The 25,319-nt window shown below is 37.0% G+C and overlaps 2 pseudogenes and 4 gene segments (V, D, J or C); all 6 read left to right on the top strand.

Annotated features, from left to right (window-relative positions):
* Nucleotides 1-6,138: 6,138 nt before the first annotated feature.
* On the top strand, nucleotides 6,139-6,571 carry LOC132861475 (immunoglobulin heavy variable 3-11-like; the record flags this gene model as incomplete). The annotated part of the segment is given in 2 exon segments: nucleotides 6,139-6,190; nucleotides 6,279-6,571. Coding segments are annotated over 2 exon segments (345 nt in total), but the record flags the coding sequence as incomplete, so codon positions are not given.
* Nucleotides 6,572-7,258: 687 nt separating this feature from the next.
* LOC132860783 (Ig heavy chain V region PJ14-like) lies at nucleotides 7,259-7,758 on the top strand. The segment is given in 2 exon segments: nucleotides 7,259-7,304; nucleotides 7,394-7,758. Coding segments are annotated over 2 exon segments (411 nt in total).
* Nucleotides 7,759-9,617: 1,859 nt separating this feature from the next.
* On the top strand, nucleotides 9,618-10,227 carry LOC132860784 (Ig heavy chain V region 914-like). The segment is given in 2 exon segments: nucleotides 9,618-9,735; nucleotides 9,860-10,227. Coding segments are annotated over 2 exon segments (411 nt in total).
* Nucleotides 10,228-11,245: 1,018 nt separating this feature from the next.
* On the top strand, nucleotides 11,246-12,888 carry LOC132860785 (Ig heavy chain V region 914-like; annotated as a pseudogene).
* Nucleotides 12,889-18,267: 5,379 nt separating this feature from the next.
* On the top strand, nucleotides 18,268-18,707 carry LOC132860965 (immunoglobulin heavy variable 3-30-like; the record flags this gene model as incomplete). The annotated part of the segment is given in 2 exon segments: nucleotides 18,268-18,319; nucleotides 18,409-18,707. Coding segments are annotated over 2 exon segments (351 nt in total), but the record flags the coding sequence as incomplete, so codon positions are not given.
* A 3,409-nt stretch (nucleotides 18,708-22,116) lies between these two features.
* On the top strand, nucleotides 22,117-22,566 carry LOC132860970 (immunoglobulin heavy variable 2-26-like; annotated as a pseudogene).
* Nucleotides 22,567-25,319: the final 2,753 nt, after the last annotated feature.

Consider the following 25,319-nt stretch of genomic DNA (forward strand, 5'->3'; position numbering starts at 1 on the left):
GACGAATAAACAACATCGCTGTACAAAAACTCCAAGAACACTGAAATAAAATTCTCCTCCACCTGCATCTGATAAGATTTCCCTGACCACACATCCATTTTTATTTTCCATCACGCGTCATTTATTCTGAAAGGAAATAATAAATGATTACAGACAAAGACAGATGGAGAAATGTTTTTTTTACATCTTTTTGTATTTGTAGTACACATAATTTTCCAATTTTACTTGCAGACCAACAGTAAAGGTTTACTCGACCTTTGGTCCTTATCTGTATCCTGTATATTTAAACTGCAAACACATTAGAAATTATTGCACATTACATTCTTCTTTAACCTTTAAGGCCTGTGATGGTCGCTCTTTCTTTATTCACAACATCTTACCAACAAGTTAAAGATCTAATGACTGACAGTGTGTCATAAATATGAGAACATGTTCTCTTGGGATTTACATTAAAGTCATAAACAATAAAGACACCATTCTTATGAAGCCAAGACCTTAGAGCTCCAGACTGTATAATCTTCACCATTTGATCAACTACACAGTAAGTACATAGTAAGTAACTAATATTTTGCTTCTGAGTTTCTCAGAAGTGTGACAAGACATCAGCTAACTGTTTGTCAGTTGATTAGATTAGATTGTAGTGCTAAAATTTAAACTAAAATTACATCTTTAATGTGTACGTTTTAAATCTACTGAATAAACCCTGTCATCTCTACATCACATTATAATTGAGTTATGATTTAGATTGATCATGACCAGATTACTGTCCTGCAGTCCACTGAATCATTGTTCCTTGTCCAGTGGAATTGACTTTTACATATTTGTCGGGAAAAATAAGATAAATCTGTATATAGTGATTCCTTTCACAATTTCACTCTTTTTACTGGACTTCATAATGTTGAATTCTTCATGTGTCCTCTGTAATGTGTAAGCGCTCGGTATCATCACGATGACTTTACATGCATAAGAACAGTGCTGCTATCTGACAGCTGATCTGATGTAAACAGGAAAATGCTGAACTTATTATTTACAAAGAATAATATTCATAGACTGCAAATTTGTAAGTGTTTTTTTTTTAGAAAGTGTTCACCTTATGCAGTTGGTAGTGTTATATATATATTTCTGTGCAATAAGTAGAGCAGAATGTTCTTCTGGATGTTCCAGTGATCCACAGTGATGGACTAAAAAGACATGAGATCTAATGAGTAAAGAGCAGTGATGAAGCTGACAGCATGAAACACACCCGGAGTTTTACAGAAAGCTTTTTCTCCTCTCGTCTGTTCCTCTGTGGATGTTTTTATATCTCTAGTGGGTGTGTCATGCAAACCAAATCCTGTGTTTGAACCATTTATGCTGAAACATTCAGCCCAACAACATAGCAGCAGTTTGTGTTCATTTACAGCAGCAGGAATCATTTTAATTCTTTGAGATGGGACTAGGCAGAGTTTTGAGTTACTTTACTCTAGCAATCTTCATTCAATGTTAGTATTATTATTTACATTATTTAAATATTTTTCATTCATTCATTTTTAATGTTAATTCCTACCTTTGAATATTCTTTTATTTCAGATTCCTGCAGTCAGACACTGATCGAATCTGATCCAGTGACCATCAAACCTGATCAGTCTCATAAACTGACCTGCACAGCCTCTGGATTTAACTTTGGTAGCTACTGGATGGCTTGGATCAGACAGGCGCCTGGAAAAGGGCTGGAATTTGTTGCAACTATTGAGGGTGATAGTGATAGGAAGTATTACTCCAGTGCTGTTCAGGGCCGCTTCACCATCTCCAGAGACAACAGTAAGAAGCAGGTGTATCTGCAGATGAACAGCATGAGGACAGAAGACACAGCAGTTTATTACTGCGCCCGTCACACACAGTGATACTTCCCCTTAGACATTAGTACAAAAACACAGACTTACTATAGACACATGACAAACCCACATTTGGAGATTCATGGAGGTGAAAGAACCAAAATGTTTACAGTGTCTCTGACTTACATGTTGCTGACTTTTACTGGACTGTTCTAAACATTGTCTGTACATTTACTCTGCTGCTAGATTAATTAATACATTTTTGAATTTGTCCAGTAAAAATATAACACAACAGACACAACAGTGTGACTTTCCTACACACTTTCAGGAGTCTGTGTAATGAGATCCAGTCAGTAGAAAAGTTTCATAGTGTGACAGAGTGAAAACTATAGAAGCAGTTTATAATCAGAGGATGAAAGTCATCAGTAACTTACAGATTCAGTGTTAAATAAATACAAACTAATTTAAACACTAAGGAACATTTTTCACTGTGATTATTGACACCTGTAGAAGACCAGCATAACAATATGCAAATGAATATGTAAAATGTTCCCCTTACAGCTACATATAGAGAAATATCAGCCACTGTCACTGTGGGCTCTGGAGAAGTACAAATTGTTTGAGAACATTTAATTAGAAGATAAAATATCTGCAGTGTTTGATACGATGAAGATTTCTGTAAAGAGAATGCTTATTTCGTGTTGTTGGAAGGAGTCTCCAGTGTCAGAGCTAGATCAGGGTTAAAGCTGTGACTTTATTTTCAGCATGAGAAAGTCTTCAGGACAGAAAAGTTTGTACTTTTTCCTCAGTATCAGGACAAGTGTTGAGGGAAGGACTGTTTCTAGCTGTAATAATGAACACGATAACAGGAAATAACTTGTTTTTCTGGCCTTAACACAAGATTAAACATAACTATAAATAAATAAAAAAAGAACAATTGTAAATGGTGATGAATAAAAGACTTCATGTTGTGATGATAACAGAAACTCTGCTTTGATTCATTGTTGATTATTTTTCTGTAACAAAACCTCCCCAAGTGTTTTATTCCTTACTTTCTGTCACTGAGCTTTACTCCTTCTCAATACAGGAGCAGGAGAAAGCCGTCTGTGTGAAATAAACCATCACCACGTAACCATTCCTACATTTAGGTTTCCTAATGTGTTCCTTAGATGAGTGAGGTGTCTTCTAAAAATGATTCGATTTGGTTCCCTTTCTGATAGAGAAACATTCTGTTGTAGAGATTTACATAGTACCTTATCATCCACTCATCTATCCAGTGAGCAGCATGTGGTTGTGGGTTGAACACCTCCATAGTGGTCATGGACGCTCCCTATTCAAATAGAGTGGTGTATAAACAGCATGTTCTTGGCTGCTCTAGTTTACAGTGAGCTCTGTGATAGATAACACAGCTGTACAAAAACTTACACAATGTTGTTAGAATGGTAGGTAGAATGGATGATGAAGGACATGAATGTTTAATTTCATGCTCATTAGATGAACCTTATCAATGCTATCCAACTTCACAAACCTGCTCTCATATTCCATACAAAACAAAAGTGAGATTAAAGCTACAAATACCAGAAAACCTAGAGCTAGGAGAGAAAGAAAAAAAGAAGAAAAAAAAGAAGAGAATAGAAAAAGCAGCATCAGAAATAAAACAACTGTTGAATAAAATAAAGAATATAAAGCTTGAGGAATGAAGAAATCAATGGATGAAAAAAGAATCAGATTCTGTACTGAGACAGAAATGAAGAAGGGTTTCCTACACAATACGAAAACATGTGTCACTAAATTACTTCAACAAGCACGTCCTTGTGAGCTGTAAATATTCCCTCAGCAGGAAGCTGCACCCCAGAGACCTTTATTATAAACAACATCATCTATTCACACTCAGCACTCAGGTCTTCCTATTTATCCCCTTCCAGCTGCTGGAACCTGTTAAGTTTAGAATCGACTACAAACTGCTGCTACTTCCATACAAGGCTCTTAACGGTTTAGCTCCCACGTATCTAACTAGTCTTCTAACACGTTACTAGTAACTAGTCTTCTAACACCTTCACACTCTCTGAGATCACAAAACTCAGGACTTCTGGTAGTTCCCAGAATATCTAAGTCTACTAAAGGCGGTAGAGCGTTTTCTCATTTAGCTCCCAAACTCTGGAATAGTCTTCCTGATAGTGTTCGGGGCTCAGACACACTTTCCCAGTTTAAATGTAGATTAAAAACTAATCTCTTTAGTCAGGCGTACACACATAACACATTGCATTATATTGTGCACTATTACACTAGACTTGCACATTTTTATGAACAGCAGATATGTTAATCCCCCTGCACTGCTCTTCTCTTTTTCTACCCATGCCGAGACACCCAGACATTGAACCAGCTCCGATCGTCTTCCATGCGATGACGTTTTTGGACTTCCACCGAGATGAGGCCGACTCTGTGAGAATCCTGAGACATCCACAGATCTACCAGCTCCAGTTGGACTCTGTGATACTAAGAGGAGATCTCAACTCCATGTGATCTTTACACCAATACAACACTTGTCTGACTGTATATTTGTAATCACAGCATCTAGTGTCACCCATATGAGGATGGGTTCCCCTTTGAGTCTGGTTTCTCTCAAGGTTTCTTCCTTTACCAATCTAAGGGAGTTTTTACTTGCCACTGCTGCCTCAGTGTCTCCTCAGACTTGCTCATTGGGGAAAAAAATACATATACATACATACATACATACATACATACATACATACATACATACATACATACATACATACATACACACTGTGAACTATTTATATTTTGAATTTTTATTATATTAATTCTTTATACTACTCCTTAAGTTTATTTTCTGTTCTATGTTTATGTTCTGTAAAGCTGCTTTGAGACAATGTCCACTGTAAAAAGCGCTACACAAATAAACTTGAATTGAATTGAATTATTCGAATATCTTCTAGCAGTTATTAATATTTATAATAATAATCCACATGTTATGTATCACATTTACATTATGATGTCTTTACGTATTTGACTGGAGGTAAATCAGCTCTAGGACAATGATTGTGATGACTAGTTGGGACTATATACTGTACTATTCATGCTTTTATTCCTCCTGATTGTGATGCCAGCTGCAGGAACACTACAGGTCGATGCGTCATTTCCTGAATTTAGAAACACAGAGTCTGTTCAGCAGCACAGAATCTGACGAGAGATCAAACTGAAATGTAGATGTTTACTGCAGCATCACTACTACAAACTCCTGGAATTAAAAATCACCTGTAGGGGCAGCAGCTGCTTGTTTTCAAGATGGATTCATGAAACTATGAAATCTAACAGCTGAAGTGTGTTTATGCAAATTCACCCTGTTATAATACAAAAACATCCTCTTGTTCACCCCAAGTTCAGATTCAGACATGTTTTATGCAGGTTTTATGTGTTCAGGAGTCCAGAAGAAAACAAATGTCTGTGCTCTTATTAATAGAGAATAAAACTACTGGAATTAGAGGTGTAAGGATATATATACTGTAACTAATCATATAATCATTCAGTATCACCAGACAATAATCAGGGTAATGTATTCAGTCACTCGGTCATCATTAGGAAGTGTTTTATTGGGTCAGAGTGCAGGCTCCAGAGTCCATCCCAGGAACACTGAGCGTACATTCTGGTCATGTTACACATTCACACACTCATTCACACTGAGGGGGAATTTACAGAAGCCGAGTCACCTGCTTCACTCCTGATTCCATTTCTTGAAGCAGATTATTTTAGACTTTTGATTAAGAAAGAAGAAGAAGAATAAAGAATAGTTTCAACGTCTAGCTGTTGTGATATTAGATTTCAGCTTTCTCTTCTGCTCACTAGAGATTACAAATCTTTAGGATTTAAAAACACCTGATCTAGAATCTTCTCAGCTCTTTCTCTCTGGATTCGTCAGATAAAGCCTCTAGAGGGTTTCAGCCTATACCAGAATGAACGTTATATTCGGTTACATGGTTTGATTATAATGTTCAGTGTAGTTCAGGAAAGCGTTAATTACATCACAACACATTCATATCATTATTAATAATAACAAACAGCTGAATTATTTTCCACATTAAATTGATATGGAGATGAAACGGGTGTGAGTGCGATTAACAGCTGCAGAGCTGCACTCAACACAGCAATGTTTTGTCTGAAACACATGATGTTTTTATATCTCTAGTGGGTGTGTCATGCAAACCAAATCCTGTGTTTGAACCATTTATGCTGAAACATTCAGCCCAACAACATAGCAGCAGTTTGTGTTCATTTACAGCAGCAGGAATCATTTTAATTCTTTGAGATGGGACTAGGCAGAGTTTTGAGTTACTTTACTCTAGTAATCTTCATTAAATGTTAGTATTATTTGTTACATAATTAAAATATTTTTCACTCATTCATTTATAATATTAATTCCTACCTTTGAATATTCTTCTATTTCAGATTCCTGCAGTCAGACACTGATCGAGTCTGATCCAGTGACCATCAAACCTGATCAGTCTCATAAACTGACCTGCACAGCATCTGGATTTAACTTTGGTGGCTATTACATGGCTTGGATCAGACAGGCGCCTGGAAAAGGGCTGGAATTTCTTGCAACTATGCACAGCAGTAACATATATTACTCCAGTGCTGTTAAGGGCCGCTTCACCATCTCCAGAGACGACAGTAAGATGCAGGTGTATCTGCAGATGAACAACATGAGGACAGAAGACACTGCAGTTTATTACTGCGCCCGTGACACACAGTGATACTTCCCCTTAGGCATCAGTATAAAAACACAGACTTATAGTCTGACGTCAATAACTGAAACAACTGAAGGAGGAAACAGAGATCAAGTAAAGTAAAAAAAAAAGTGAATCCACAAACTGCATTCTGTATGAGACTCATTCAGTATCAGTCATTATCAGACAAATATCTACATTTTCTCTTATTTTTCACTCTTTCCATAACGTGTGATTAGTTATTTGGGTTGTTAAACACAGGTTGGACAAATAAAACACTATAATTTATGTAACTACATCCTCCTGTGGTTGTGAAGTTTCTCTTTATGTATTTTATAATGCTGTTATAATGTAAGGTTCTAAATTAAACAGAATTATAAATAAACAGAAATAAAGTTTGCTGTGTTTTCTCATTTTAAACTCACCTGAAAACACCTGATAGTGTATAAACTTACTCATTAATACCTGCCTTTAGCTTCTTATTTGTTCAAACATAAACTCAAGCTGCAGTGATAGATATCTGTAAAAAATACAGACATGTTTAAAAGATGAGGAAGCTTTCTCATTTATACTTATATATAAGAATCCATCCTATTTTGACCCTAAGATAAGGAGTGTCTCTATGCAAATGTCCTTCTCTGTTATATATTTAAGCAACAAAGACCAAGAGCTTTTACTTCTTCTGCTCCAACACACACCATGATCTCTACATCCCTACTGCTGCTGCTGCTGGCAGCCGTACACTGTAAGTGTTTTTACATTTGACATGTAATACAGTTTTGGTTCCTTAAAGCTTTTTGCTTTTACATCATTAAAATAACTTTTCTTTAACAGGTGTTCACAGTGTTGAGCTGATCCAGACCGAATCCACAGTATTAACTCCTGGTCAGTCACTGACTCTGACCTGTAAAGTGTCTGGATATTCATTAACTGATAACAGCTACTGTACACACTGGATACGACAACCTGCAGGAAAAACTCTGGAGTGGATCGGAATGATATGTGGTGGTGGAGTCACTGGCTACAATGAAAGACTGAAAAGCAGGTTCCAGGTTTCCAGAGACACGTCCAGCAGCACAGTGACATTAACAGGACAGAACATGCAGACTGAAGACACAGCTGTGTATTACTGTACTCGTGAACCTCACAGTGAGACAAATAAACAACCTCACTGTACAAAAACTCCTCATTCAGTGTGACACAAGACACAACAGTGATCTATCCGAGTCTAAATCAAAAACAATAATCCTGCGGATTATCACAGAAAGTTTCAAGCTAGATATTTGTTTAAGTTGATTTAAATCCATAATATTATATCTCTAATATTGCTGCACATCATAACGACTATTATAATAATATCACACTTCTGAACTTTATTATTGTTGTGTCTTTGATTAATAATATTCATATCAAAAAATTTGAATTTGTGTGAACATGTGTGAGAAAGTGTGAGAGCATTAATCCATGACTATAAAAAGGTAAAACTATCCTTATGTTCTATTATCATGATCCCAATCTTCCATTCATAGATAATAATCCTTAAAGGTAAATTTTGTATATAATTCTTGATGGCTGTTTCTACATATGATTCATATTTCCTCCATCAGATGAATCTCCTCCTCATGATTTAAATACATTTCAGATTCATTCTGGTTTGACTGGTTTGAGTGCCCAGGATTCTGCTTTTTATTTATTGTTCTAGACAACATAGTGGTACAAACATGTTAATGAGATATCCAAAATCTTTCCCCAAATGTGGTAAAGGAAACAAGTGCATACAATATACGGGGCATTTTCACATGATCTGCAGGTGGTGCTAAGGCTTAACAAATATACTGTAACATTTTAGGTTTCTTTAAATTACAACATAGTCTCATATCCTCAGTCAGATCTAGATACTCCACAATTTCTATGTATTTCTGTGAGACATTGAACACTGAGACTGTCTCTTATAAACAAATTCTTACAGAAGAACAAAGAGGGAAATAAATGACACTGACAGAAAAATAGTTGACTTTTAATTCATGATTATGGAATACATACATTTCACAAAAGTTCTACAACATTAACTGTAAGTATAAACGTAAATAGAGTTCACCATATTCTTCTTTAATTAATAAATAAATCAGAACCGTTCACAGACTGCTGCTGTATAAGAGGAAAAGTGATCATAGTAATCAGTGCCATTAATGTTTGAAGTAGTAATTTCATGTCAAAGTAGAACCAAAGGGTGCAGAATTACACAATTTCATGGGTTTTGTTTGTATTTTACACAATAAATTATCAGCAACTGCATACACCACATACTACAATTCCTGACATCCTGATTATTGTCCTATAACAACACACCCCATGTGTTTTACTCCTTACTGAATATGCTGATATGAAGAGTGTGTTCACTTCACATAAATTTACATGGGAACATCTCTCAATGTTCCAAATTTTATAGATTTAAAATCACAGATTAGAGATGTTCATGAGATGAGAAGGTTTTTACATCTAGAGAAATCCATGTTTCACCTTCTAAGTTTCTCAGAAGTGTAAGAAGATGACATCAGCTAGCTTTCTGTCAGTTGATTTGATGAGATTGTAGTGCTAAATTTTAAACTACAATTAGATTTTTTAAAAGTATACGTTTTAAATCAAGAAAATAAACACTGACATCTCTACATCATATTATAATTAAGTTATGATTAAGATTGATCATGACCAGATTACTGTCCTGCAGTCTACTGAGTAATTGTTCCTGGTCCAGTGGGATTCACTTCTACATAATTGTAGGAAATGATAAATATTATAGAGAGAAGGAGAAAATCATACCGATTGATAGTAAGAAGCTGGAGACTGTATAAATGTATACTATTTCCTTTCAATTATTGTGTGTATATGGAGTATGCAAAATTTCAAATTGTTGAATAAAGTGAGCAGAGACTACAAGTCCTCTTCTGAGGATGTGAATGAAAGAGGATGATGCTTACGATTAAAACACAATATGAGAAATTTGCATGTAAGCCTGTGTCTCCTTCCTCCTCTCTCTTTTTCTCATCAAGTGAGGAACAGAGACGTAATAAAAAGCTCTCTGACCTGGGGAGATTCTGGATCAGCAGCCGTACCCGGTGCTAATCAAATCACCATGAGCTCCATCTGTCTCCTGCTGTTTCTGACAGCTGTGTCCTGTAAGTGCAGTTTTTTCACTCGCTAAAGTAACTGTTTTTATTTCATTGTGCATCTCTTATGGATATGAAAGAGCATTGACTGTATCGTCGAACAAAGCATTTGATTCTGTGTTGCTCTTTACAGGTGTGGATTCGGTTGAATTTACTCAGTCAGATAATATAGTGGTTCGACCTGGAGAGGTGTTTACCATCTCCTGTAAATTCTCTGGGTTTTCAATATCCAGCTACTGTCCACACTGGATTCGACAAACGCCATCCAAGGCTATGGAATATATTGGATATGTGTGTAGCAGCAGCTCTTCTGTAAAAGACTCACTCAAGAACAAAATCAGTTTCTCTGCAGACGTTTCCAGCAGCACAGTGTTTTTAAAGGGGCAAAACTTTCAGACTGAGGACACAGCTGTGTATTACTGTGCCCGAGAGCCACAGTCATTCAGATTACTGGTACAGCTGTACAAAAACCAAGGTCATGCTGTGATGAGCTCCCTTTAGTCTGCATTTGGTCATGTCCATGATAAACCTTTATGTTTCATGATTTTAGACCTTTATGTGGTTGCTTATTTTAACAAGAAAAAATGTAATGAATAAAATCTTCAAAATTTTGTATATTCAAGCACATGCAGTAGCAGTCATGCTGAAAAAAACAGACAGTGGATAGTGGATTCCTCTTGCAAAAACCTTAAGACATGTTACAGACATCCTCTCAGTGTGACTAATAAATCATCTCAGTCACACTTCATGAATAAAGTCCTAATCGTTGGTAGCATTTTAAAACACAGTCACACAAAATCATTTTTAATTAAAAAAGAAAACATAATTGAAAAAGACTACATGATCAGTGTTTAATGAGTAATCAGTGATGATTTGTGACCTGAATTATTTCTGTAATGAAATGTAGTTTTTATTAGACACACAGATGAACAATGACAGTTTCTGAAAAGGCCAGAATGTTCTTCTGGATGTTCCAACGATCCACAGTGATGGACTAAAAAGACATGAGATCTAATAAGTAAAGAGCAGTGATGAAGCTGACAGCATGAAACACACTCACTGGACAGATTATTGATTTTTTGGATTCTGCAAAAGTGATTCATATTTAACAACAATATTCTGTGTATTTCAGAAATTCTACAGTTTGACTCACTTTTATATTTATGCATTTATGTGTATCACAGTGCAAGAAAAATTCAAAGCCAAGCAGCAGGAGTGTTAGGAAGCGTTAACTAATACTACAAACAGAGACAGAGTGAGAACTATAGAAGCAGTTTAAAATCAGAGGATGAAAGTCATTTACATACTAAATGTAACTTACAGATTCAGTGTTAAATAAATACAAACTAATTTAAACACTAAGGAACATTTTTCACTGTGATTATTGACACCTGTAGAAGACCAGCATAACAATATGCAAATGAATATGTAAAATGTTCCCCTTACAGCTACATATAGAGAAATATCAGCCACGGTCACTGTGGGCTCTGGAGAGTTTAGCACTGCTTTTAGTTATACGATGTTCCTTCCAGTTCTGCTGCTGCTGGCAGCTTCATCCTGTGAGTTTCACTTCACTAATGATCTCAGAGCTGCTAGTAAATTCCTGCAGTTATAACCTACTGTACATAGATTTTTGACTGGAATTGTGACATGTCTTTTTTTCAGATGTGGAATGTGCAGTAGACCTCACTCAGGACACCTCAGTGATGTCAAAGCCTGGAGATTCTTTAATCCTCAGCTGTAAAGTTACTCAGTTACTGATAACAGCTACGCCACGGCTTGGATTCGACAACCTGCAGGGAAAACTCTGGAATGGATAAACAACATTTGGGGGGGTGGAAGCACGTATCATAAAGAGTCTCTAAAAAGCAAGTTCAGTATTTCTAAAGATGCCTCCAGCAGCACGGTGACACTGAGAGGACAGAACATGCAGACTGAAGACACAGCTGTGTATTACTGCGCTCGTCTTACACACAGTGACACAACAAGCTGCAGTGCTGCACAAAAACCTCATCACAATTCACTTCTTTAATTAAATAACTACATTTTACTGAGTAACTAATCCCTACATTCCAAACACTTCATACCTTATTTAAAATCTTCTCAAATAATTGGAAAATATTAAATTTGACTTTATTTTCAGCATGAGAAAGTCTTCAGGACAGAAAAGTTTGTACTTTTTCCTCAGTTTCAGGACAAGTGTTGAGGGAAGGACTGTTTCTAGCTGTAATAATGAACACAATAACGGGAAATAACTTGTTTTTCTGGCGCCTAACACAAGATTAAACATAACTATACATAAATTGAAAAAGAAAAGAAAAATTGTAAATGGTGATGAATAAAAGACTTCATGTTGTGATGATAACAGAAACTCTGCTTTGATTCATTGTTGATTATTTTTCTGTAACAAAACCTCCCCAAGTGTTTTATTCCTTACGTTCTGTCACTGAGCTTTACTCCTTCTCAATACAGGAGCAGGAGAAAGCCGTCTGTGTGAAATAAACCATCACCACGTAACCATTCCTACATTTAGGTTTCCTAATGTGTTCCTTAGATGAGTGAGGTGTCTTCTAAAAATGATTCGATTTGGTTCCCTTTCTGATAGAGAAACATTCTGTTGTAGAGATTTACATAGTACCTTATCATCCACTCATCTATCCAGTGAGCAGCGTGTGGTTGTGGGTTGAACACCTCCATAGTGGTCATGGATGCTCCCTATTCAAATAGAGTGGTGTATAAACAGCATGTTCTTGGCTGCTCTAGTTTACAGTGAGCTCTGTGAGAGATAACACTCCCATACACTTTAAATCTGGGTGAAGCAGAACTCAGAGAAGGATGATTTTAGGACAGTGTATTTTATTGCTACTCATTTCATGTACGTTTATGTTTTTTATGTGCTGATTATTAGCATTATAATCAGTAGAAGATAACATTACTGAGTTCTATTCTTCTCTTACAGATTCTTATGGACAGTCCCTGACCTCCTCTGATTCTGTGGTGAAGAGACCTGGAGAGTCGGTCACTCTGTCCTGTACTGTCTCCGGATTCTCAATGGGCAGCTACTACATGCACTGGATCCGTCAGAAACCAGGACAAGGACTGGAGTGGATCGGGCACATTGATGGTGGCACTGGCACAATATTCGCTCAGTCTCTACAGTGACAGTTCTCCATCAATAAAGACACCAATAAAAAATTGCTATACCTAGAAGTAAAGAGTCTGAAAGCTGAAGACACGGCAGTTTAATACTGTGCATGAGAGTCACTCTGACACAACAGACTCCAGAGCTGTACAAAAACTTACACAAGCACTATGTGTAAGAATATGTTGTGTGTTTTGTGTATGTCAAGTGTCAAGTATCAGATAGATTGTTTGCCTGAGAAAAGAAACTGCTACAATGTCTGGTCGTTCTGGTGCTCAGGGCTCTGTAGCGTCGACCAGATGGAAACAGTTCAAAGAGGGAGTGTGCTGGATGTGAGGGGTCCAGAGTGATTGTCTTTGCCCTTTTGCTCACTCTGGAGAAGTACAGGTCTTGGAGAGTGATGAGTGTTGTGCCAGTGGTTCGCTCAGCAGTCTGGACTAGTCTGTAGTCTTCTGAGGTCAGATTTGGTAGCTGAGCTGAACCAAACAGTAATTGAGGTGCAGAGGATTCCATGATGGCAGTGTAGAACTGTTTCAGCAGATCCTGTGGCAGGTTGAACTTCCTCAGCTGGTGAAGGAAGCAATAAATTGTTGTGTGACAGACAGGCCAAGAGATGCACTGGCAGCACTGCACAGCTAATTTAGCTAGTCAGATAGCGACTAGAGACAGAATCACATCAACGTAACTTTACTGTTATTTGCTCTTGCTGACATCAAACTTAAAAGAACACAAGTTTACCTGATTGCTGTTCTCGCACTCACTCACTCTCATTTTGTATTGCTCCGCTTCATATTGTCATCTACACAGTAAACATCAACACACCCAGTAAAATAAGGCATGGGGAGGCTGGGCCTTGCGTAATTTGCGGGGCCCTACGCAACTTACGTAGTGAGCATATAGGGCTGATTGCCTCTGTTTGATTTAATGTTGATTATTTTTCTGTAACAAAAACTCCCCAAGTGTTTTATTCCTTACTTTCTGTCACTGAGCTTTACTCCTTCTCAATACAGGAGCAGGAGAAAGCCGTCTGTGTGAAATAAACCATCACCACGTAACCATTCCTACATTTAGGTTTCCTATGTGTTCCTTAGATGAGTGAGGTGTCTTCTAAAAATGATTCGATTTGGTTCCCTTTCTGATAGAGAAGTTAGAAGATAACATTACTGAGTTCTATTCTTCTCTTCCAGATTCTTCACCGTCGTAATCATACACTATATTTAATAATATCACACAGAATAGATGTCACTGATATAGATATCATTCCTCAAAGTGATGACATCACAGACCATTACCTCATAATGTACTGTACACACTACCTGTAGAACAGACTAACTGTGTCTCACCACGTTATCGACTCACGGTAGAACTATTACTCCGACCACTAAAGACAGATTCACAAATAACCTGCCTGATCTGTCTCAACTTCTTACTGCACCCTTAAACACAGATGATCTAGATGAAATTACTAACAGCATAGGCACTACATTCACTCGCACATTAGATACTGTTGCCCCAATCAGATTACAGAAAGTTAGAGATAAAACGCTTGCACCTTGGTATAATAGTCATACTCACACCCTCAAGAGAGAGACACGTAACCTCGAGCGAAAGTGGAAAAAAACTAAATTAGAGGTTTTTAGAATTGCGTATAAGGAAAGTATGTCCAACTATAGACAGGCTCTAAAAGCTGCCAGGGCTGAGCACCTGAGCAATCTCATAGAAAATAACCAGAACAATCCCAGGTTTTTATTTAGTACAGTGGCTAGATTAACAAAACACCAGAAATCTGAACACACTATTCCATCACAGTTCAGTAGTGAGGATTTTATGAGATTCTTCACTGATAAAATCAAAAGTATCAGGAATAAAATAGGTGACACTCAACATATGAGAGCTAGTGACCCAGTCTCACCTAAGGCTCTAGACACACAACTACATTGCTTTGCAAGTACAGGACAGGAAGAGTTAGATGAGCTTATTACTAGAGCTAAATCAACAACTTGTTCACTAGACCCCATTCCAACTAAATTACTGACAGAAGTGTTAAATAAAGCTGGTGAGCCTCTTCTTTATATTATTAACTCCAAAGATCCAAATGAACTATCAAATTACAGACCTATTTCACATTTTCCGTTTATGTCTAAAATACTTGAATAGGTTGTGTCTGTTCAACTGAGCTCCTTCTTACAGGAGAACAATATCCTCGAAGAGTTTCAGTCAGGTTTCAGGCCCCACCATAGCACAGAAACTGCACTTGTGAAAGTCACAAATGACCTGTTCCTAGCTTCGGACCAAGACTGTATGTCACTATTAGTCCTACTTGACCTTAGTGCTGCATTCGACACTATAGATCACAACATTCTCCTAGATCGATTACAAAATTACACAGGTATTCATGGACAAGCTTTAAGTTGGTTTAGATCCTACCCATCTGACCGATACCATTTTGTAGAATTAGATGGTGAACCCTCCAGTTTATTACCAGTTAGTCATGGGGTCCCTCAAGAATCAGTTCTAGGACCTCTGCTTTTCTCGATATACATGCTTCCATTAGGGAACATTATTAGAAGACATGGGATTAGTTTCCACTGCTATGCTGATGACACACAGTTATACTGTATATCTCATCAAAACCAGATGAAATAACTAATGCCTTAGAAAGATAAAAGACTGGATGAGCTGCAATTTTCTGTTGTTAAACTCTGATAAGACAGAAATACTGCTTATAGGTCCAAAAACCAGTACACAGAAACTATCACAATTTAACTTCCAATTAGAGGGATGTACTGTTACTAGTAGCTCGACAGTGAAAGACCTGGGTGTTATATTAGACAGCAACTTGTCCTTTGAAAATCATGTCGCCCATACCACAAAAACAGCCTTCTTTCACCTTAGAAATATTGCCAAGCTTAGAAACATCCTGTCTGTATCTGATGCTGAGAAGTTAGTTCACGCTTGACCTCTAGACTGGACTATTGTATTGCATTACTAGGTGGTTGTCCTGCATCTTTAATAAATAGGCTACAGTTTATTTTTTTATTTTTAACAGTTTACAGTTTACTAGGACAAGAAAGTATGATCATATAACCCCAATTTTATCATCTCTACACTGGCTACCTGTTAAGTTTAGAATTGATTACAAACTGCTGCTACTAACATACAAGGCTCTTAACGGTTTAGCTCTCACGTATCTAACTAATCTTCTAACACGTTGCAATCCTTCACGCTCTCTGAGATCACAAAACTCAGGACTTCTGGTAGTTCCCAGAATATCTAAGTCACTAAAGGCGGTAGAGCGTTTTCTCATTTAGCTCCCAAACTCTGGAATAGTCTTCCTGATAGTGTTCGGGGCTCAGACACACTTTCCCAGTTTAAATGTAGATTAAAAACTCATCTCTTTAGTCAGGCATACACACATAACACATCCCATTATATTGTGCACTATTACACTAGACTTGAACATTTTTATGAACAGCAGATATGTTAATCCCCCTGCACTGCTCTTCTCTTTTTCTACCCATGCCGAGACACCCAGACATTGTACCAGCTCCGATCGTCTTCCGTGCGATGAAGTTTTTGGACTTCCACCGAGATGAGGCCGACTCTGTGAGAATCCTGAGACATCTAGAGATCTACCAGCTCCAGTTGGACTCTGTGATACTAAGAGGAGATCTGAACTCCATGTGATCCTTACACCAATACAACACTTGTCTGACTGTATATTTGTAATCACACCATCTAGTGTCACCCATATGAGGATGGGTTCCCCTTTGAGTCTGGTTCCTCTCAAGGTTTCTTCCTTTACCAATTTAAGGGAGTTTTTCCTTGCCACTGCTGCTTGAGTCACCTCAGACTTGCTCATTGCGGATAAATACATATACATACATACATACATACATCTAACAAATTAATGTATTCAATGTTAGAGATTTAAGCACTTATGTACGTCGCTCTGGATAAGGGCGTCTGCCAAATGCTGTAAATGTAAATGTAAATGTAAACATACATACATACATACATACATACATACATACATACATACATACACACTGTGAACTATATATATTTTGAATTTTTATTATATTAATTCTTTATACTACTCCTCATGTTTATCTTCTGTTCTATGTTTATGTTCTGTAAAGCTGCTTTGAGACAATGTCTATTGTAAAAAGTGCTATACAAATAAACTTGAATTGAATTGAATTTATTATAAACAACATCATCTATTCACACTCAGCACTCAGATCTTCCTCTTTATTCCAATCTCTTCTAGTTATTAATATTTATAATGATAATAATAATAGTAATAATAATAATTATTACTATTATTATTACTACAGGTCGATGCTTCATTTCCTGAATTTAGAAACACAGAGTCTGTTCAGCAGCACAGAATCTGACGAGAGATCAAACTGAAATGTAGATGTTTACTGCAGCATCACTACTACAAACTCCTGGAATTAAAAATCACCTGTAGGGGGCAGCAGCTGCTTGTTTTCAAGATGGATTCATGAAACTATGAAATCTAACAGCTGAAGTGTGTTTATGCAAATTCACCCTGTTATAATACAAAAACATCCTCTTGTTCACCCCAAGTTCAGATTCAGACATGTTCATATTCCGGTTCTTTAAATGACTCTGTAAATAAACTGCAGCTCATTTTCCCCATCTGCGTCTGCAGGTTTTATGTGTTCAGGAGTCCAGAAGAGAACAAATGTCTGTGCTCTTATTAATAGAGAACAAAACTACTGGAATTAGAGGTGTAAGGATATATATACTGTAACTAATCATATAATCATTCAGTATCACCAGACAATAATCAGGGTAATGTATTCAGTCACTCGGTCATCATTAGAAAGTGTTTTATTGGGTCAGAGTGCAGGCTCCAGAGTCCATCCCAATCCTCATTTACCTAAATTAACAAATAATGTAATGTACTGAGTAACGAATCCCTACATTCCAAACACACTGTTATATAATCACAATAATTTCTCCAATAATGTTGATTTAAAACATGACACAACACAGAGAGAGGTCTTAGAGGAACAAAAGACGTCCACACATGCTACTGCATCCCATCACCCTGCCTAAAACATCATGCCCGTATGTCTTTAATTTCTTACTCTATGTTTTTACTGAGCTCTTATGCTTCAAAAAAGACATGAGATCTAATGAGTAAAGAGCAGTGATGAAGCTGACAGCATGAAACACACCCGGAGTTTTACAGGAAGCTTTTTCTCCTCTCGTCTGTTCCTCTGTGGATGTTTTTATATCTCTAGTGGGTGTGTCATGCAAACCAAATCCTGTGTTTGAACCATTTATGCTGAAACATTCAGCCCAACAACATAGCAGCAGTTTGTGTTCATTTACAGCAGCAGGAATCATTTTAATTCTTTGAGATGGGACTAGGCAGAGTTTTGAGTTACTTTACTCTAGTAATCTTCATTCAATGTTAGTTTTATTTATTACATAATTTTTTTTGTTTTGTTTTGGTCCTGTTTTAATGTTAATTCCTACCTTTGAATATTCTTCTATTTCAGATTCCTGCAGTCAGACACTGATCGAGTCTGATCCAGTGATCATCAAACCTGATCAGTCTCATAAACTGACCTGCACAGCCTCTGGATTAGACATTAGTAGCTACTGGATGGCTTGGATCAGACAGGCACCTGGAAAAGGGCTGGAATTTGTTGCAATTATCGAGGGTGATAGTGATAACAAGTTTTACTCCAGCGCTGTTCAGGGCCGCTTCACCATCTCCAGAGACAACAGTAAGAAGCAGGTGTATCTGCAGATGAACAGCATGAGGACAGAAGACACTGCAGTTTATTACTGCGCCCGTCGCACACAGTGATACTTCCCCTTAGACATCAGTACAAAAACACAGACTTACTATAGACACATAACAAACCCACATTTTCAGATTCATGGAGGTGAAAGAAACAAAATGTTTACAGTGTCTCTGAGTTACATGTTACCACTTGCTGACTTTTACTGGACTATTCTGAACATTGTCTAGACCAGCGGTCGGCAACCTTAAACACTCAAAGAGCCATTTGGACCCGTTTCCCACAGAAAAAAAAAACACAGGGAGCCACAAAACCCTTTTGACATCTAAAATGAAGAGAACACTGCAAATATCGTTTTTTTTACCTTTATGGAAAGTATAGAAAAAACTGTAGTGTGTTGCATTTATGAAATCAATGAACTGCTACCGAGTAAAAAAAATTGTATTTCTTCAAGCAAACAAAAATATTTAAATATTTTAACTAACCTTAACAACAAAGACACTGGGTTGAAGGTTACTTTCAAATAAAATGTTTAATGTCTAATTAAGTCCTCTTCGTATTAATGACCAGGGCTCTCAAGTTTTGAAGGCAGGCAAGCGTGACACCCCCCCTGATAAATGGCTGATAATGTCAGGCTGATAAATGTCAGGCTCGACTAAGAACTGAGATGCGCTTTAATCCTGCCCGGTTCCATAGAGACAGCGGACTGATACATTTTGGGCGCTGCGGCATATTAAATATATAATAAATAGCCAAAAAGAGTGCGTGAGAGATAGAATGTGTGGCGGGGAGCGTGACAAAAGACCCAAATGCGTGACTGTCACTCTCAATGCGTGACACTTGACAGCCCTGCATGACATCAAAATTTTAACTTGCTGGCTGCAGCAAACCAAAAAAATGCCTCTGCTTCTGTGTCAGATTTTGCAAGTCGGCAGTTATGACGCAATATTTTGAGCGACAAAAAAATTAAACACGGTTTATTGTAATGTTACAAGAGCATCATAATCTTAGAATTTAGAATTAGATTTTTTTTAAAAACTAACTAAAATAAAATAAATATAAATTAAATATTTATTTTCCAAATCTACATGGAGCCGCAGCAGAGGGATGAAAGAGCCATTTGCGGCTCCGGAGCCGCGGGTTGCCGACCCCTGGTCTAGACGTTTATACTAATGAAATATTATTAATTCACGTGTCAATACATTTACAGTCATGTAAAAAAGAAAGTGCATCCTCTTGAATTCTGGGTTTAACTACTAAGACATAGTAAAATGAATCTAGTCTTTAGGCAGTTGAATGATGTATATTGTAAGGAAACCTTTTGACAACTACAAAGAGGAATCTCCTCCTCATGATATAAATACATTTCAGATACATTCTCCTCCCATCATCAGCAGATAAACAAATCCAAGTGTCAGAGCTGGATCTCACTCTATTTATATGATGTGATGGTGTGTGTTAAACTTTGGAGAACAGAGAAGACTCCAGTCCAAACAACACACACCATGTTCTCTACATCTCTACTGCTCCTGCTGGCAGCTGCTTCTTGTGAGTGCTTTATCAAATTCATTCATTTACTAGATGAAGAATAAAGGTGCAGCATATATTGTGTGAGATATCACCATGTGTTTTCCTCCACAGATGTGCATGGTGTGGAACTGACTCAGCCTGCTTCCATGACAGTCCAGCCAGGCCAGAGTCTCTCCATCCAGTGCAAGGTTTCATATTCAGTTACGAGCTATTATTCAGCTTGGATTCGACAACCTGCAGGAAAAGCTCTGGAGTGGATTGGATACATCAGCAGTGGTGGGAGTACAGTTTACAGTGAGAAACTGAAAAATAAGTTCAGCATCTCCAGAGACACGTCTACTAACACAATAACAATTGGAGGACAGAACATGCAGACTGAAGACACAGCTGTGTATTACTGCGCTTGTGAACCACAGTGAGACGAATAAACAACATCCCTGTACAAAAACTCCTCCTTCGATGTTCACAATAACAGGACACAAGACACATCACTGATCGATCCAAGGTTAAATTAAAAAAATGATCCCACAAATGATCACAAAACACTTCAATCTAGTTATTTGTTTAAGTTAATGATGTTGATTTAAATCCATATTATTATATCTCTAATATTGCTGCACATCATAAAGACTATTATAATCACAACACTTTCCTGAACTTTATATAAAGTAGTGTTTTTGTCTAATAATAATCACATCAACAAATTAGAATTTGTGTAAACATGTCTGAGCAAGTGTGGATCAGACAACTGGATCAGACAACAAGCTGGAAAAGCTCTAGAATGGATTGGGGTTATCTGGTCTGATGCCAGTAAAACAATATACACCAAAGACATTGAGGGACGTTTAGAAATTACCAGAGACAACTCCAAAAACATGGTGTATCTGCAGCTGACTGGTTTGAGTGCCCAGGATTCTGCTGTTTATTAAAAATCTCAGATGTGGTCAAAGAGAAAAGTGTATTCAATGTAGAGGCCATTTTCACAAGATCTGCAGGTGGCGCTACAGCTTAACAAATATACTGTAACATTGTAGGCTTCATTAAAGTACAACATATTCTCATATCCTCAGTCACAGCTAGACACTCCACAATTTCTAAGTCTTTCTGTGAGACATTGAACACTGAGACTGTCTCTTATAGTCATAATTTCCTGAAAGAAACAACAAGGGAAATAAATAACATTTACTGAACATTCACTAACGTTTATCACCAACGTGTATTTTACAAAATTATCACAACAAGAACTGTAACTATCAACATAAAAAGAATTCACCATATTCTTCTTAGATTAATAAATAAATTGTCACCGTTTACAGACTGCTGCTGTATAAGAGGAAAAGTGATCATAGTAATCAGTGCCATTGATTATTAGAAAATAATTATCTTCATGTTTGTAGCAGTAACTTCATGTCACAGTAGAGCCAAAGGGTGCAGAATTACACAATTTCATGGGTTTTGTTTGTACTTTATACAATAAATTATCAGCACCTGCATCCACCAACTCTACAATTCCTGACATCACACCACCTGATCCTTGATTATTGTCCTATAACAACACACACATGTGTTTTACTCCTTACTGAATATGCTGATATGAAGAGTGTGTTCACTTCACATAAATTCACCTGAGAACATCTCTTAATCTTCCTAATATTATAGATTTATAATCACAAATTAGAAATGTTCATAAGATGAGGAGGTTTTTACATCTAGAGGAATCCATGTTTCACCTGAAGAATTACAGTTTCTGAAAAAAAACAGAAAGTTCTTCTGGATGTTACAGTTGATCCACAGTGATGGACTAAAAACAACACCAGCATAACAATATGCAAATGAATATGTAAAATGTTCCCCTTACAGCTACATATAGAAATATCAGCCACGGTCACTGTGGGCTCTGGAGAGTTTAGCACAGCTTTTAGTTATACGATGTTCCTTCCAGTTCTGCTGCTGCTGGTAGCTTCATCCTGTGAGTTTCACTTCACTAATGATCTCAGAGCTGCTAGTAAATTCCTGCAGTTATAACCTACTGTACATAGATTTTTGACTGGAATTGTGACATGTCTTTTTTTCAGATGTGGAATGTGCAGTAGAGCTCACTCAGGACACCTCAGTGATGTTAAAACCTGGAGATTCTTTAATCCTCAGCTGTAAAGTATCCGGTTACTCACTTACTGATGACAGCTACGCCACAGCTTGGATTCGACAACCTGCAGGGAAAACTCTGGAATGGATAAAGGAAATTTGGGGGGTGGAACCATACGTTATAAAGAGTCTCTAAAAAGCAAGTTCAGTATTTCTAAAGATGCCTCCAGCAGCACGGTGACACTGAGAGTACAGAACATGCAGACTGAAGACACAGCTGTGTATTACTGCGCTCGTGATCCACACAGTGACACGACAAGCTGCAGTGCTGCACAAAAACCTCATCACAATTCACTTCTTTAATTAAATAATAACTACATTTTACTGAGTAACTAATCCCTACATTCCAACCACTTTATACATTATTTAAAAACTTCTCAAACAATTATGAATACATTGAAGTACAAATTGTTTGTGAACATTTAATTAGAAGATAAAATATCTGCAGTGTTTGATATGATGAAGATTTCTGTAAAGAGAATGTTTATTTCGTGTTGTTGGAAGGAGTCTCCAGTGTCAGAGCTAGATCAGGGTTAAAGCTGTGACTTTATTTTCAGCATGAGAAAGTCTTCAGGACAGAAAAGTTTGTACTTTTTCCTCAGTTTCAGGACAAGTGTTGAGGGAAGGACTGTTTCTAGCTGTAATAATGAACACGATAACAGGAAATAACTTGTTTTTCTGGCCTTAACACAAGATTAAACATAACTATAAATAAATAAAAAAAGAAAAATTGTAAATAGTGATGAATAAAAGACTTCATGTTGTGATGACAACAGAAACTCTGCTTTGATTCATTGTTGATTATTTTTCTGCAACAAAACCTCCCCAAGTGTTTTATTCCTTACTTTCTGTCACTGAGTTTTACTCCTTCTCAATACAGGAGCAGGAGAAAGCCGTCTGTGTGAAATAAACCATCACCACTTAACCATTCCTACATTTAGGTTTCCTAATGTGTTCCTTAGATGAGTGAGGTGTCTTCTAAAAATGATTCGATTTGGTTCCCTTTCTGATAGAGAAACATTCTGTTGTAGAGATTTACATAGTACCTTATCATCCACTCATCTATCCAGTGAGCTAGTGTTCATTTCGTCAGACGAGACGAGACGAAACATGTTCGTCAACAACCTTTTTTTTCATGACTAAGACGAGACGATGACAAGACTGCACCACTGTCCAAAAACGCTGACTAAGACTAAATTAACATGCATTATTGTTGACGAAAAAAGACGAGACGAAAATGTTTTGTACAAAATAAAAATTAAGATAAAATCTCTCTTCATTTTCGTCTACAATTGTCTCTGCTTTTTCATCAGCTGTTACTCCTTTAAAATATTCAGCACGAGTTCGCGGCTCCGCTGTTGCTCAAGTTACAGGTCTGCAAGGCGGATCCCGCTTATTATATTGCTACCTACCAAATAAATCAATAATTTGACTCAAAATGATGATTTAAAAAGGAGTTTATTGATTTAAAAACAATTGTATTGTTTCTGCTAAAGAAAATAGTGTGCTCCGTCTCTACGGTTAGAATCCTGTGTGTCCATGGCAACGCTCTGTTTTTCATGGCAACAGTGTGTTATCAAGAAATAAAATAGTGTGTGCGTAGAAAGAATTCATCCACATGCCGCTCAAATAAATAAATAAATAAATAAATAAATACATAAATAAACTCCTGAGCGTAAGTCCACCCCTGGTCTAGGCAGCTTTTTGTGTTAAATTATATTTCCTGTCACTGCACAGGCTCTTTTATTGTACATGACAGCTTATGTCCCGATGACCGGTCTTTGCATTACGATTAAAAGCAGTATCAATAAAGTAAATAATGTGATGTGCAGTCAAGTTCGAGTGTATGCACTGTTTAAACGAGTGTTCTCAACTTCTCACTGATACTTTTGTGATTCACGGAGTTTTGACAAGTTTTATAGCCTTGATACTGTTTCTTATTCAAAAGTGGTGACAGAAAAAAACTCAGCACACCCCAACCTGAAACCTCTTCCCACCCCCTGTCACAATCACATCATAATCAAAATTAATAATTAGGCTTAAAAGCAAATGTATATGTAAGGGAATCAAGTTTAACAATTACATGTAATATTGCTCCAAATATCATCAATAATGGAGTTTGGAAGCATGTATAACTTGCATTAAGTCGGTAATTTATATATAATATATATATATATATATATATATATATTACACACACACCTACAGTTTTGATCTTAGACTTTTCATTAAGTTATTAACACTTGTGTTCCTGATATTATTGCATTTAATGAGGCCTTGTTGTATTTAATCTTACAATAGATTCCAGATGTGGTCAAGCTACAATTTTTTGACTAAAACTAGACTAAAATTAAAAGACTTTTAGTCGACTAAAACTAGGACTAACAAAAAAGATATGTGAATGACTAAATATGACTAAAACTAACAAGGACATTTGGCACAAGACTAAGACTAAATTAAAAATAGGTGACGAAATTAACACTACTGTGAGCAGCGTGTGGTTGTGTGTTGAACACCTCCATAGTGGTCAAGGACGCTCCCTATTTACATTATGACGTCTTTACGTATTTGACTGGAGGTAAATCAGCTCTAGGACAATGATTGTGATGACTAGTTGGGACTATATACTGTACTATTCATGTTTTTATTCCTCCTGATTGTGATGCCAGCTGCAGGAACACTACAGGTCGATGGTTCATTTCCTGAATTTAGAAACACAGAGTCTGTTCAGCAGCACAGAATCTGACGAGAGATCAAACTGAAATGTAGATGTTTACTGCAGCATCACTACTACAAACTCCTGGAATTAAAAATCACCTGTAGGGGGCAGCAGCTGCTTGTTTTCAAGAAGGATTCATGAAACTATGGAATCTAACAGCTGAAGTGTGTTTATGCAAATTCACCCTGTTATAATACAAAAACATCCTCTTGCTCACCCCAAGTTCAGATTCAGACATGTTCATATTCCGTTCTTTAAATGACCCGTC

The sequence above is a fragment of the Tachysurus vachellii genome, chromosome 18 (assembly GCF_030014155.1).
Source record: "Tachysurus vachellii isolate PV-2020 chromosome 18, HZAU_Pvac_v1, whole genome shotgun sequence".
NCBI lineage: Eukaryota > Metazoa > Chordata > Actinopteri > Siluriformes > Bagridae > Tachysurus > Tachysurus vachellii.